Source organism: Corvus moneduloides, chromosome 4 (assembly GCF_009650955.1).
Source record: "Corvus moneduloides isolate bCorMon1 chromosome 4, bCorMon1.pri, whole genome shotgun sequence".
Lineage (NCBI taxonomy): Eukaryota > Metazoa > Chordata > Aves > Passeriformes > Corvidae > Corvus > Corvus moneduloides.
The window spans coordinates 62,581,220-62,596,601 of NC_045479.1; the positions used below are offsets into that span (position 1 = coordinate 62,581,220).

The window sequence follows — 15,382 nt, forward strand, 5'->3', positions numbered from 1 at the left end:
TAATAGCTCTGGCTTTCATGCACTTAATTATTTATGTGGTTTTAATTATTTTTTTAACAGCAAAACCAAATACTTGCTTCATTTTGAAAATAAGCTTGCAAATGTAATTCTTAAAATGCTGATTTCATTTTTTGTTTAAATTTCATGGGAGAAATTGTAATGCAGCTTCCATCACTATCACATGGCAATGAACAAGTTTATTACTACTTCTGGAAATGTTAATCTTGAAGTATCCTTTAAAATTTTGCCACTCATTGAAACAGTTACCCCCTTTGTTCCCCACTGAAGTGCTCATGTCCTGTTTCCTTCCACAATAAGTCTGCAGCCATCACTTGTCCCTGCCTTCCTCCTCACCAACACTCATCTCCATAACCCTTGACTATTCTTTCAGTCCTCCATACATCCCCTCATTCCCTGCAGTGGCTGAACACAGCCCCTGCACAACTAATTTGAGATTATTTTGCTGACTAATTAGCCAGCCCTAAATTTAGATATTCTCTGGTCGAGTTGTTTGCCTTCCAAATGTACATAAGTTTCTCAGCCTCTATGCCAAAACTCACTGGCTGTGTTTCAGATCTGACAGGCCACTCTCCATCTTACCACTAGCACTTGGTTTACATCTTACAGATACCTACAGAACATGATTAATTATAATACACATGAGCCTTAATCTCCTGCATCCTTTGGTTTTAGATAGATATTAAGCTATTTTTTCCACAATGACAGTGGTAATAGAAGTTGTGCATGAAGATCTTCCCAAAGTATTTGAAGTTAGGTAGTGGTGTAACCAGTCCCGTGTGCCATGCTCCCCACAACACGTTATATACCAACACAGGAAAACAAAACAAACACCATAAAATGTCAGTAAATACATTTAGGCTGGCAGTTGGGAGATTTTTGGGTTATCACAGCAGTGAATTGTGAAAAAATTCTTATCAAAGCAGTGAATTGTGAAGCTTTCTGGGAAGGGACATGAGAAAAACTATTAAGGAATGTTAGTATGGCTCTTGGTGAGGGAATGGACTGGGTCATATTTTGCAGTTCCTGCAAATGGGAACAATGAGTCAACTCAGTGACCTAATAATCCCTTTCCAACACTTTGTTCCTAGATGGTATCTTTTCCTTAAACAGTTATAAAGCCAATCTGTTAAATGCTAATACCCTACTATTTTCAGAAAAGAACATCTTCCACATAAACCTACCCATAAGTTTACAAGTCTTTTTTTGACTTGGATCCAGCTTGCAGCTCCATAAAATGAGATGAGTACACCTGTGGATGTTAAAGCTAATGGGTCTTACAAATCCTTTGGCAATCTGTAGTGTAAATTGAGGGTATCCAGCTGCTAAGTAAAGAAATATTTTCCACTCAGAAACTGTTTAAAAATGGTCAGGAGATTAAAGTCAAAATGAACCTGTTCCAAAGGATATATGTTAAAGTGTCCTGCAACATTTGATATATTACATTCAAGAAAAAGAATTTTAAAAACCATAGGAAGATAACATGGGAAAAAAATAATATAGAAATACAAGTACATTTAGAATATTTTGAATGTGCTATGCAGGTTACTCTAAAATTAGAAGTTTATCACTTTAATCCTATATTCTGGGGCAAATCAAATGTCTTTCAAGAAACTCCAGTGACTTCAGTGGAAGTGCTGTGAGTCTCCATGTCATGGTTCTGTGTACCTAGGGCAGGTAAAAGTCATTTTGCAAATGCTGATTCTATAAAATATTCAGCAGTACTGTTCTGAGCCTTATTCAGGGAATGAGCCTGATTCAAGGGTATTCTTATTTCATAGGAAAAAAATGAAGTTGCTGTGGGAAATATTCTACACATGAAAAAATACAGCAATAACTGAAAATAAATCTCTGGTTAAATGAACTGGCTTTTTAAATAGCTAAGTTCCAAAGACACAATAGAATGAACAATGAATTCGGTCATTCAGTCCTCTAAAGGGAATATGATCAAGAGGATGACAAATGTAGATTTTTCTAAATGCATCTGATACCCATTACTGACTTCAGAGTCAGCAATTTCTTTTTTTTTTAATAAGAATATTAATCTACTTGATATTATTTTAATCTATTTATTAATCTATTGCAGACCTTAATATTGAGCATATAAATAGATCTGGAATAAGCAAAGCACGTCTACATTCCTCGGCATACCAGGAGGACTATCATGAGATAGTGCGCTAACTTTTTGTTCCACAACCCCAGGTTCCAGCTTTATCTTGCCTCCTTGTCCCTTTTAGGTTCTCATGAGACTGGCTGTTCAGAACATGTGAAACTCTCATCTCTCTTTCCACCCTGCCACTCCAGTGATTTTAATCAAATATCTTTACAAGGTTTTTACTATGTTCCCTCCTTTTGTTTGGTCCTGAATGAACAAGGTAATTAAAGTATGTGCATAATGTGTTCTTGACTATTCCCACTGAGGTCAGTGGAGCAATTAGTACCTTGCCTGGTTGCTTATGTATCTTGAAGACTCTGAGTGTCATGTTTCTCTCAAATACAACTTCCAGCATTAATGGCAATGAGTTCCTGAAAAATGAACTTGTGAGGTGAAACTAAGCAGCTGTGCTGCAGAGCTAAAAAAAACCAACCACACATTCAAAAAGTCTTGTGAGACACTCATTTGTAACAGAGAACTGAGTTAAAAAACTGATACAAGTGGATCCTAATAATTTGCTGAGAGCAATGCAATAGCATGAATGCTGAAGGCTTATATCTGCTACATGGACATATAAGGCTGGGAAAGTTAAACCATTCTCAGTAGGTGAAAAAAAACCACAATACTTAAGACTAGACTGGATACACAGTTAACTAATATCTAATACTAGAAAGTGACAGTTTCTGTGGAGGCTCTTGTAGAGATTCAGAATTCTGCAGTGCCAGAACCCTTACTTCAATTTTAAAACATAGTTTTCCTACAAATCAGACACTAAAGTTGTGCTCTGTGGTTTTTTTTTTTTCATCTATTCAATAATCTTCTAACGTCTGCATGTCTTGTTGCTTCATTTACAGATGATTGATACGTGTATCCAACACTTGGCTGCAGCGTGCCATTGTCTCTTCCTCTTGGACATCTCAGGTTATACTCATCTTACTGACTATACCTGAAATAACTTTGGAAAGACTGTAAGCAACTCCAAATTCTCATGACATTTTGTACTGTAGAAAAATTACAAGGAGGGTATTTCCTAATTTTAATTCCAAGGTGGTTGTAAACCCTAAAACTTTTTTCTTCACTGGCATCACGGTGCCATGCTAGGTATCTGGCTTGAGCCATCTAGCTTCTTTATCTAGGGGGTGTCCACATTGGTGCCTTAGGATTCTTGTGGTCTGGTGGGGTTATCTACATATTCTAGTGTCAGTCAGAAGTGAGGAGAAATACAGACTTCACGTCACTTTATGGCAGACAATGTCCTCTTACGGCAGTTTCTAGAGACATAGGACACTACCTCAAGGACACATGGGAACACGAATGAGAAAACCAGGCTGGGCTCTCAGCCATCGCACTGTGTACTTGAGCTCACTCCAAGGGTTTGTGGGGGCCTGGTTCCCAATGACTGAGTGTCAGTATACGGCAGAAGTAGATGTGAGCCTGTGCTCAAAACACAGCACGGTTACAGCGAGTGACTCAAGCTATGGTGCTGTGACCACTTTCCCAGGGAACCTGTTGCAGTGACTGACCAGCCTCTCAGTAAAGAACCTTTTGCTAAAGTTCAATCTGAAATTCCCCTGACACAGCTTATGCCTTATCACCAGCAAGCACCTCCTCCTCAGCCTTCCCTTCTCCAAGCTGAACAAGTCAAGTGACCTAAACCACTCATTGTAAGTTTTGTTCTCAAGATATTTCATCATCTTGGTCACCATTTGGATGCTCTCTAACAGCTTAATCTCTTTTTTATATTGTGGTGCCCAGAACTGCCCCCAGCACTCGAGGTGAGGCTGCCCCAGAGCAGAGCAGAGCAGGACAATCCCCTCCCTTGCCCGGCCGGCGATGCTGCGCCTGATGCCCCCCCGGACATGGTTGGCCCTCCTGGCTGCCAGGGCACTGCTGACTCAGGTTCAACTTTCCATCGACCCAAACGCCCAGATCCCTTTCTTCAGCGCTGTTCTCCAGCCTTTCATCCCTGAGGGTGTATGTATAACCAGGACTACCCTATACCAGGTGGAGAATCGAGTATTTGCTCTTGTTCAGTTTCATACAGCTGGTGACTGCCCAGCTTTTCAGTCTATCCCGATCTCTGTAGCTCCTTTCTACCCCGCAGGGAGTCTCATTTAGTATCATTGGCACACTTTACATTCAATTCCTGCATCCAGATCATTTATAAAAACATTACAAATTGAGCACTGGTGTCTGGCCACTAACCTGATATAATCTCATTTACTGTAACCCTTTGAGCCCAACCTGTGAGCCAGCTGCTCACCCAGTGTATTATGGACTGTGTAAAATGAGTGCTGGACAGTTTATCCAGGACACTATTGGAGACAGTATCAAAAGCTCTGCTAAAATCCAAACCCACCATATCTACTGGCTTCCTGGTCAGGTAGGTGGATGCCCTTGTCATAAAAGGAAATAAAGTTGGTTAAGCAGGACTCCCCCCTCGTGAACCCATGCTGGCTGTGCCCAGTGGCTGCATTGTCTCTCTAATGTTTTTCAGTTACTCTCAGAATAACCTCCTCTATAATTTTACCAGGCACTGAAGTGAGACTGGAGGGCCGATAATTGCCAGAGCCTTCCCTCTTACCTTTCTTAAAAATTGGGAAAGCTGAGTTGAGCATTGAGTTTTCACCTGTGAGTCTCAAAAGATGTGGATTCAATATCCACCACCCTTCCATGGGGCTTAAGAGCATGACAGACCAGGCCCTGTACAGCTAGAACAGCACAGTGGACAGACATGTCACAGGGCCTGAAACTGGAAAGGAACTGAAGTTTAGACATGGTTGATAGATCTGAGTATATAATTTAATAAAACTTTATGAGAGTAAGAAATATATAATACTGTCCTATATAGATAGCCTATACTAGGCTAACCTTACTCTAACAGAACCACTGTAAGTACTGAACTTCCTGCCAAACCAATCCAGGGTTTAATAGTCACTTTAGAGACCACGAGACTAATGCATATGCTTAATAACTCGAAAGGTATTTCCAGTGTGCTTCACACTTTGCAAACCCTCCTCTACCATTTCCCTTTTTTACTACAAACAATTCTGGTGTCATTGGTCTTATTTTCTTCACTTCTCTCAGATGTAGTTTTCTCAATGTCATCTCAGAACTTCCTCCTTAAAATCCCTACTTCTAATTCAACACTTGTAAGATACAGAAAGTGCTTTGAAGGATTGGTATGCAACAGTAGTAACTGGAAAAAAAATTAAATTAATTCAGATTCATTTAATCTCTTCAAAATTTTCTGATTTATGGTTTTTCTCATATTAAGCCTCAAGAGATTTTCTTTTATCCTCAGATTGCTGTGGTTGACTTGTTTATTCTGTGACTTCACATCTCTGTTTAGAGCAGCAACAGTGTGTTGGCCCTTTCTGGCTCTGGTTACTGATCCATCTTCCTGTAGAGGTGAGATGTAATGGGAACAGAAATTTGTGCCAATTCCAATTTGTGTTGGGTGAGCCATGATCAAGGTGCTGACATGACTTCTCAGAAACCCATTTGCATTATTGTAGCCTGGGATGACCCAGGATTATGCCTCTGCCTCAGAGTCTCACGTGCAATGGGCTCTCCAAAGGTCTTGATTAAACTCTTCTGACTCAGCCAAGGAATTTCCCAACCAGTTATTTTTACTTTAAAGGAAACCCTGGAGAGTTATACATCTTTGCAAAACAAAAAAGCAACAATGAGACACACATCTCCACCCAGACTTATCTTTGCCCTTTTTGTGATGTTTAGAACTAAGTAAACTTTGCCAATTTTATTTTCTTGAGTCTCATTTACTGGACAGTGGATGGTTCTTTTCCTTGCCAGCCTCAGTCTCTAGCCCTTTACACCATATGTTCAGTGACAGGAAACTCCTACCCTGTGCTGAGTCTGGGACAACACCTATTAGGTGGATTGATTATGCAGAATAATTCAGCCATGAAAATTTTTTGCTTATTCCTTCCAACAGGTCCAAAGACACCTCACGCTAGACCTTGCCAGGCCACAGAATAGACTGGCTGCATCCAGATGGAATGATATTCATAAGATAAAAGTGAGTTCACAGCTAGATTCAGATATGTTCCACATCCTGCACGTTCCCCAATTCAGGAAAATCTTTTTTTTAAAGTTGCAGTTCAAGGCCAATACAGCAAAGATGATAAAAATTTTATCTTCTACCAGTAACTACATCAAAAGCACAATAAAATATGGCATGGTTCTAGAGTTAGTTATCTTACAGTAGCTTTTCAAGAACATCAAAAGCAATGACAGTATTGTCACTGTCACATATTTCTATAAAACTATGTGTTTCATTCACAACCTGTATGTTTTTAGTAATGAATGATAAGCAACAGATTGCCAGAAAAAAAAAACAATGGGCCCTCATTTTCTGTTTTCAGACTAACTCTTAAAACCATATTCAGATTCTTAGATTTTCACTGAAGGTAAAGGCTGGCTTCAAGTGTAATTTACGTTTTGCAGGTGTGAAATATACATTGCAGAGATGTTTCATTCCCTGTTTAAGGAGATGGAAAAGTAATCTATGTAAAAATCACATCCATCTGGAGAATTAAATATGCTAGTGTCTTAGCTTCTAAATAAACCATAAAAATTTAAACTTTTTAGTTCAAAGTTGCCCTAAAATATCTATAAATCATGTATACTTCATTGTTCCAAAGGAATTCCCCATTATTTATTGTTAAACACTAACCAGTCCTAGCAGACTGGTTAGTAATAGACATTTAATTCTCAATAGACTAAACTTTGCAACTATTGAGTCATATCTCTTGTATCATGCCACATTATTTTTCAGGGTTTTTTTATTTTTACTGTTTTGATAGATTAAAATAGAAAACATGTGGAGCCACAAAGTTCTTCAAATCTCAGTCCAATGAGGCTTCATAGGAAACAGCTATGGGCATATAAATTGTTCATTCTTTCCAGTATCAGGCAGACGTTGAGTTTGTGTTTGCCAACGTACTGCCCTGCTTGCAGGTTTAATAAATGTTAGAAGGAAAAAAAGGTCTGTGGCCTGGTATCCTGCTGCATATTTCTGAATCCAGAGGCTAATGACCTTTCAGTTAATCCAGTTTCTAAATGGCAGAAAGAATCATGGATAATCTAATGTGCAAATCCATAGTACTGGTACAACTGACTTCTTCTGCTAGAGGAAAAGAAAGCTAACTCACTGCTTGCTAAAATATAATTTTAGAAATGTTGTGTCAGTTTGATTCATTTAAGACTGATCCTACAGGAAATAACACACCGGCATCTTTAGAGAAACACTTCTGTTCCCTACAAAGCATTCTGTGTTAACATTTCTAGATGCAAAATGAGAAAGGAAATGTGTCATTGACAGAGAAGCCGGCTAGTCTTGTGCTTTCCCCAAACTGTAATATTTCTCTTCTGTAACAGTTTGGTTCCCCCAAAAGATATTCTTTGAGAGCCAAATTAAGTACTTCCTTCTTTCTTGTCTGCACTAATATAAAACTGGTTACATTTCTCCTAAACTCATGACTACGGTTTTAACGAGTAACTCATCAACAATTCCTATTACAATTTTTGCCTTTTAAACAAAAATTATATTAGGTCTTAATAGCTACAATACATTTGACATTTGGAGAACACTTTTTGATTTTTGTTTGGTTTTGTTGTGTCTTCTGATGGCTGCTGTTGGTTAGAAAGGAGATTGCAAGAACTCTTTTTTTCCTGAAAAAGCGGAATTTCTTGGGTATTATCCAAATATTCAGGTCTCAAGGCAGGAAAGATCCAACAAACAGGGAATTGGAAATGAAGATCTCCTACACCTGAATTGATAAAAGACCAACAATAATTACTCCTAAGTTTTCTGTTTAATAAGCAACAAAACATATAGTACTGTCTTCTTGCTGACTGTAAATCTCTTTTTGGAAGTGATGCAGAGGCTCCTGGAGTGCCATGTTTCAGCCACTGACTGCACATGAACTGGATACCATAAAATGATAAAACTACTGCAGCTGACACAGACCTCAGAATAGTTCAGATCTTACATAGTCTAACCACCTTTTGTAACCTGGAGCATGTCTGCAGGATGCTTCCTGCTTTTTGCATTAGCTGCCTCCCTCCACTTGCTTAATTTCTCCTGTACTTGCACTATAAACAGTTATCCCATTTTTAAGTTTTTTGTTTCCATTACTTTTTACTGTTGATTGGTTTCTGTAACCTCATGTCAAGAAGCTTTTTTCAAAACCTCTGCTTTTTATTATGATGGACCCAGTCAAACAGGAACAGGCTCCCCAGGGAAGTCGTCCCAGCACCAGCCTGACAGAGGTCAAGAAGCGTTTGGACAATGCTGTCAGGCACATGGTGTGACGCCTGGGGATGGTGCTGTGCAGGGCTGGGAGTCAGACTTGATGATCTTGGTGGGTCCCTTCCAACTCAGCATATTCTGTGATTCTGAAAAACTGTTGAATTTTGGAATGGCTCAGGATTCAGACCATGTTGCAGAACTGTATTTCCCAGTTACCTCCCCTCAGTAAAATGGATTCAAATTTTGGGTAAGGATTCAATTACGTATTCCAGTGCTGCTCAAGCTGTGTGTTTGGGCCAGTACTTTTGTCTGACTTATACCAAGAGATAGTTGTTTTGCCAAAGATGACTGTAATTATTGGCTGAAATACTTTTATTCATCAATGTGCTCATTTAAGACAGTAAATAAATAAATAAATAAAATTAACAGGTTCTGTCATAATGCAGTATATCTTAAATAAACAATCTTTTTACCATGTGTTGATGATTAATGAATGGCTGTTTCTGGCAAACCACTCAACTGTAGCTCCAGGCATGGGACATCATAAGTTTCCAAAAAAATAGTAACAGCTCCCCTTATACATGCTTCAGACAGCCGCTATACATCGCAGTTTCCATGAAAAACAGGAATTTGGACTTGGATGAGTTGATTTTTTATAGGTCAGAGCTTATAGCTCATATAAATTGTGCACACATTCCTCAATGGCACAGGCCCCCCTAATGCAAAAACAGATGCAGCCTTGTGTTCCTGTGCTTCATAGAGTATGCCGGTGTTGGACATTTTATAAAAAAAATATCCTGCAGTGGTTGAAAACAAGCCCTCTTAGCTTCACTAATTCTGTCCCTTTTCCACTCCTGCCCACTTCCTTTTTCCTGCTCTAGCGGTGCAAGCACATCTGCCTCTTGTAACCATCTCCAGTGTTCCCACTTTGGGAAAAAACCACAAAAAACACTGTAGCAGCATTACTGGCAGATAACAAAGCACTTCAATTTGGATTTTTTTCTAGTATTGTCTGGATGCTACAGATTGTATTTTTCCAGAGCTTAGGAATTGGCCAGCAGGGAGAAAGACTGCCTTGCTGTGGCTGTGACACACCAGATCAGGTTGAAAATCCTGGAGAGGACGGGAGATGCAGAGAGTTGGCTTTTCCCCAAGGAGCACTGGAGTATGCTCAGCACAGAGGGGGTTCTGGAGCACAGAGCCAGCGCTGGGGGAGGCTGGGCAGAAGGGCGCTCTGCTCAACAGAACCAGGCTGGCAGCCAGGTCACACAAGGCATGGAAAGAAAGAGACATTCACAAGACTGAAAGTGGTGGGTTGAGCTTCTTCAGTTTGGGAAGGTAATGAAAGTTGTTGGACTGACACTGCCAGGAAAGAAGGGAGAGATTTGCTCTTCTTTTTAGTGTCTCACTCAGGAGGCCGGATTTTCTTAAATTTTCATCTAGTTTTTTGGGTTTGTGTTCTAATGCTGCAAAAAGGCAGTGGCTACAAAATGTTGAGAGAGATCTAAGTGTCATGGGTGGGTTTGAGCATCATAAGACAACTCTCTTCTGGTTCAGCTGTCACAGAAGCTGCAAAACACGGCCTTGGGGCAGGTCCAGGGCCAGTGCAGGTAAGTGGAGGTAACGGTAAGGCTCTTGTAGCTCTGCCCACTGTGTACTCAATTCTATTTCTGAAACAAAACACATTAAAAGAAGATAACTACAGGAGATAGGCTGGCCAAAAAGCAAGCAGAGGGTGAAGGAGGAAAGGGTAAAAATACTTGGAGGTGCCACAGACACTGGTTCAAATAGAAGAACAGAGATGGACCTGCACAGTTACTATAGCCTTCCTGTAGAACTATGAAAAAACACTCTGGAGATGCTGTGATACCTTTGGAGGTAGATGGTTTGTTTATCTTGTTTGGTGTTATGTTTTCTTCCAAAGACAGTATTATTACTCCAGTGGCATCACCCACTCAGATCTGTGTTCAGGCAGATGCTGACACACTAGAGCAAGTGTGGATGAAGCCCACCAAGACCATTAAAGGGCTGGAGCATGTGCCGTGTGAAGAATCTTCAGAGCATTGCTTTGGTAAGTCACAGGAGAAAGCTCGAGATGGAGGAGACCTTATTGCTGTCTCTAACCCCTATCAGAGCACACAGAAGAGAAGGCACGGCCAGACCATTCTCAAAGGTGCACTGATAGGACAAGCAGCATACGTAAAATTCTGATTACATTCTGATTAAAAGGAAACTTTAAATTTTTTAACCAGGAAGCTGGTCAAACTCTTGAAGAGGCTCACAGAGACTGTGCAACCTTCATCCCTAAAGATGTTCAGAACTCATCTGGCAAAGCCATGACTCACCTGGTCTAGCTGGATACATTTAAAGTAACACCAGGATGAAATGCTCTCCAGAGGCCTTTTCCAACCTAATTTATTCTGTGACTCTACGACCTAAACAATTATCTTCTGGTTTACTTTCCACAACACCCTTATAATATTGATAGCTTTAGTTAAAACAAGGAACTTTTCCTCATTAAACTGCTTCTAGTGTTTTTTGTAGAAACAGCCTCCGAAAATTTTTATTTTGTCATTATTATTTTTGAACTCTTGTTGCAGACAAGCTGTCTTGAAATACACAGCTGAACTGGAGAAACAGGAACATAATGATACTGATCCTCCTTCCTGGCTTGGATATGACTGGGATGGTAAGCACCTTCACCAAAAAACAGATCAGAGCCTGAAAAAACAAATTCTTCAAAATGAAAAATGAAGAAATTGTGCAACATCTCTACATTTCAAGGGTTTTTCTCTAGAGCACGAAAAGACCACTGTGTTATTTTTTCTTAAAACTAATCACACTTTAATAAAAGGCCATTTGTTGCATTAGTAAGGAAGCACTGCAAATCTTTCTCACAGGAGTATGAATGCCTTCAAGCAAGACAGCTGCACTCAGACAGCACTGCTAACTCTCAGATGTTGATTCAAGCTGTCTTCATCTTTCAATAATGTAAGTTTTTGTAGTCCTGTGCAGAGTAAGCAATGAATAAATCTGCATGTGTTTCAGGTTCTTGTTTGCCATGAAGGTCCTCTCCAGGACATAAACACTCTGACTCCCCAGAGAACTTCACACTTGATGTGGCTGGTACTCAGCAAGTACAGCCTTCTTGAGTAACTGAGAGCAGTGAGTAGGTACAGACTACAGATTCTTTAATACATAACTACACCCATACATTTAAGCACAGTTCTCCACTTCTCAACAGTCACTTGTGCACCCAGAGCCCTCATTCTCATAAAAGCCTCCTGGGCTGAGTCCAACTCTCTAAAGGAGCTGATGTTAGTGTTTGCAGATCTGAACTGTGGGCTGGCTGGCAGCTGAGAGACCAGGAGAAGCAAATTAAAGGGAGCACAGATGAAAAAAGTGTTAAAAGTATAAATTTGCTCCAGTTACAAGAATAAGTCTTCTCACCAAATGGACAAAAGAGATATATGAGCACACAAGGGATTTACCATTCGGATTCTAATTGCTGATAACCTACTAATCTTCCCTTGTCTCAAGAAAAACAGTTTCATCTCATTATAGCAGAACAAGACATTCTTCAATGCCTTTGGGGAAACTCCCAAGGATTTGTCCTCCTTCAGCTCATTCTTGACCTTTATATTAACATTCTAGTTGGTATTAGCTCGGAATTGTATTAGCTTGGAATGAATATAATCAGTAGCTTTAGCGGTAGCACAATTTTTCTGCTGGCTTATTTAAACTGCTTTAAGCGAGTAACTAAAAATCCTGATGTTTAATTCCTGCTAGATTTAGAAAATCAATGAATTCAAAGCCAGAGTTTGCTTTCTTTTGAATATGGAACAAATAACATGTTTTCTTAGTATGTTCCCCCTTAAATTGCTGATGCAGCAGTCCCAAAAAACACAGCCTTAATCTCAGGCTGACAGGCTTTGTATTCCAGGTGAATAATGGGACCATTAAATGGATTTGATCTTGTGAAGGATCTACTAGACTGTTTTTATGTTTTCATGTGGTGTGAATTTTGAGGTGCTTTTTTCACTTTGGCTGCAGCAGGGCACAGAAATCATTTGTTTCAAATATTTTTCTGGATATCCAAAACCATTATAATTTATTAATTTTGTAACTTTTAAAAGTATAATAACTCATATTTAGCAATATTGTAATAACGTTAGTAATACTATTAGAAATGTTTTATATATTAGTGTTTATATTAAAAATACATTAATTTGTCATATGCATCAGTGCCCACCTCATCCCAACAAATAGTACACACAACAGTAAACAGAATGTGGAGTTTTTAACCACCCTGAATTACAGTAGAAATGCTGCCCTTGACTCTTGAAGTCCATTAGCCAGGGGCAATTATACCTCCCGGGGAATCCTGTGGCAAAGGAGAAGTTCATTTCATAATGTACCATTATGACCTAAAGTACAAACACATATATACAAAACTTAAAGCCTGAGCTGACAGTCTGAATTTTCTCCTGCTCCTTGCCATCCACTCAGTTGGCAGGGATTCTTACATTTCAGCTTAAAACACAAATTTCACTACTTCTTTTATAAGGTGCCATATAGAGGTATGGAAAGGCTTTTAAAAGCTCCATTGACTTTACTGTCTGTTTGCATTACAGTACCATGGAATTCTCCACAAAAATCAGTCCGGCCCTTGTGCAGGGCCTACCTGCTCCCCTCACCTCCTTCCTCTGCCTTCCTGCCTCCAAGAGCTGCCTGGCAGCTTTGCAGGACAGGGCTCTAAGTCACTGCAAACATAGCAAACAAAGAGATTCCAGTTCTCAGTTACCAGGCCAATACTTCCATTCTATGGCAGCTTTTCCTTCAGGGGAATGTTCATGTGGACTTGGCCCTGAAGTCCAATTGGAGGAGTGTTCCAGTGAACACTCAGTAATGAAATTACTCAGATCCATTGCACTTTTTTTAAAAGCTTTTCTTTGCAGATGAGCAGTGGTAGACGTAGCTGGAATTCTTATTTCTATTCACAAACCAGCAGTTCAGGATGACATGGAGCAAGTTCTGCCATTTCACAGAAGTATTTTTACACACAGAGTACCCACTGCCCAGGCAGAAACTGCTCAGGGTTCAAACACCAAATGAGAAGACCACATAAGAACTACAGTTCTGGAAGTGATTTTATGCTATCCATGATACAATTTGGTTGAAGAAAACTCTCTGTATTTTGCATAAACCAGCAGAATTCCCCCAGTATTGAGACATTTAATTTGAAAGTATAACAGAGCTTGCAAAGCATGTCATCTTGGAAGTGTTGCAAATGCTTTTTTTTATTTCTAAATGACAACTCCAAACTTTTGTTTGAAAGCTACCAGCTTTTAAACTGATATGGTAAGTGGGTAAAGTTATATAAATTCTGATATATGTAAGATCATCTTGTTCCTAAAAGGCACTAAAAGTAAACCAGACTGTTTAGCACCAGCACCATCACAGGCAAATCTTAGGTTAAAATGCTCTTATTTTTAATATTGTTTCTCTTTTATATTAAGAATATACATCAAAAAAGTTTCATAATTTTACAGAAATATTCCTTTGTAGTTTCTTGATTTAACTTCTTTGGCCTATTTCACCTTTAAGAACTCTTCAGCTTGACAGACTGGATCCAGCTTTGGCTTTTAAGACACACTTTACCATTTTGTGTGTCAGCCTTAATCCATTTGTCTGTTTCATTCCTTTGATTCATGTGACCTGGAAAAGAGAGTTCTGTTAGTTTAATTTGACACACAGTAAACATATCACCTTCACAATGTCTTTTTTTCCCAAGCTCCCTGGAAGCACTTACAGCATTTTTATTTGGTAGAATTTGTGTACTTTTAGCAGAAACTTCTGACATTACCTTCTTGATACAGTTTTTTTGCATTAATCTAATTTCCCATAATAAATCCTTACAATAGTGTTTTTATTATATAGTACTGTACTTTTTATTCTAAGTGAAGAAATATGTTATGGTGGGTTGATCCTGTCTGGATGTCAGGTATCCACCAAAGCCACTCTACCACTCTCCTCCTCAGATGAAAAGGGTAGAGAAAATGTAACAAGAGGTTCACAGGTCAGGATAAGGACAGGAAGAGATCAGGCATCAGTTACCATCACAGGCAAAACAGACTTGACTTGGGGAAAAAATTAATTTATTCCCAATCAAATCAGAGAAGGGTAAAAAGAAATAAAGCCAAATCTTAAAAACATATCCCCCTCACCCCTCCCTTCATTCCAGGCTTAATTTCACTGTTGATTTCTCTACTTTCTCCCTACCAGAGGCACAGGGGGACAAAGAACAGGGGTTGTGGTCAGTTCACACATTATCTCTGCCACTCCTTCCTCTGCAGAAGGAGAACTCCTCATGCTCTTCACCTGCTCTCACATGGGGTCCTCCACAAGCTGCAGCTGGATCTCTGCACCCCTGCAGATCTCCAGGGGCTGCACCAGGGGCTGCAGGGCAATCTCTACTCTGGCATCTGGAGCACCTCCTGCCCTGACCTGGGTATTGGCAGGGCTGTTTCTCTCACATACTCTCACTCCTCTCTCCAGCTGCTGGTGTGCAGCAGGATTTTTCCCCGTTAACTGTGTTATTCACCGTCACTGATGGGCTCAGCACCGGACAGTGGTGGGTCCATCTTGGAGCAGGCTGGCGCTGGCTCTGTAGGACATAAGGGAAGCTTCTGGCAGCTTCTCACAGAAGCCACCCCTAGAGCACCCCCACTACCAAAACCTGGCCACACAAACCCTACATGTACTGGTTTTCTGTGGGGTAGGGCTAATTTTTTTATAGTAGCTAGTATGGACCATGTTTTAGGTTTGTGCTAAAAATGGTGTTGGCAATATATAAAATCTGTTATTTGTGAGTGGCCCTTTTACAGCATCAAGGCCTTTTATGCTTCTAACACTGCCCTGCCAGCAAGGAG

General features: G+C 39.9%; 2 protein-coding genes and 1 long non-coding RNA gene across 3 annotated transcripts in view; 2 read left to right on the forward strand and 1 right to left on the reverse strand.

Moving 5' to 3' along the window:
* FBXL13 (F-box and leucine rich repeat protein 13) overlaps positions 1-6,227 on the forward strand; it is a 30,349-nt gene extending 24,122 nt beyond the window's left edge. The window contains 3 exon segments of the mRNA XM_032107013.1: positions 2,256-2,393; positions 3,028-3,141; positions 5,478-6,227. The gene's annotated coding sequence lies outside the window, so the exon portion shown is untranslated.
* A 2,873-nt stretch (positions 6,228-9,100) lies between these two features.
* Positions 9,101-12,356, forward strand: LOC116442470. Its single transcript, XR_004239560.1, has 2 exons — positions 9,101-10,521; positions 10,703-12,356. It is a non-coding gene; the product is annotated as an uncharacterized LOC116442470 (long non-coding RNA).
* A 1,226-nt stretch (positions 12,357-13,582) lies between these two features.
* FAM185A (family with sequence similarity 185 member A) overlaps positions 13,583-15,382 on the reverse strand; it is a 37,959-nt gene continuing 36,159 nt past the window's right edge. The window contains exon 8 of the mRNA XM_032105499.1: positions 13,583-14,168. Coding sequence (XP_031961390.1) covers positions 14,053-14,168 — 116 coding nt within the window. The 3' untranslated portion in view covers positions 13,583-14,052. The remainder of the gene's footprint in view (positions 14,169-15,382) is intronic.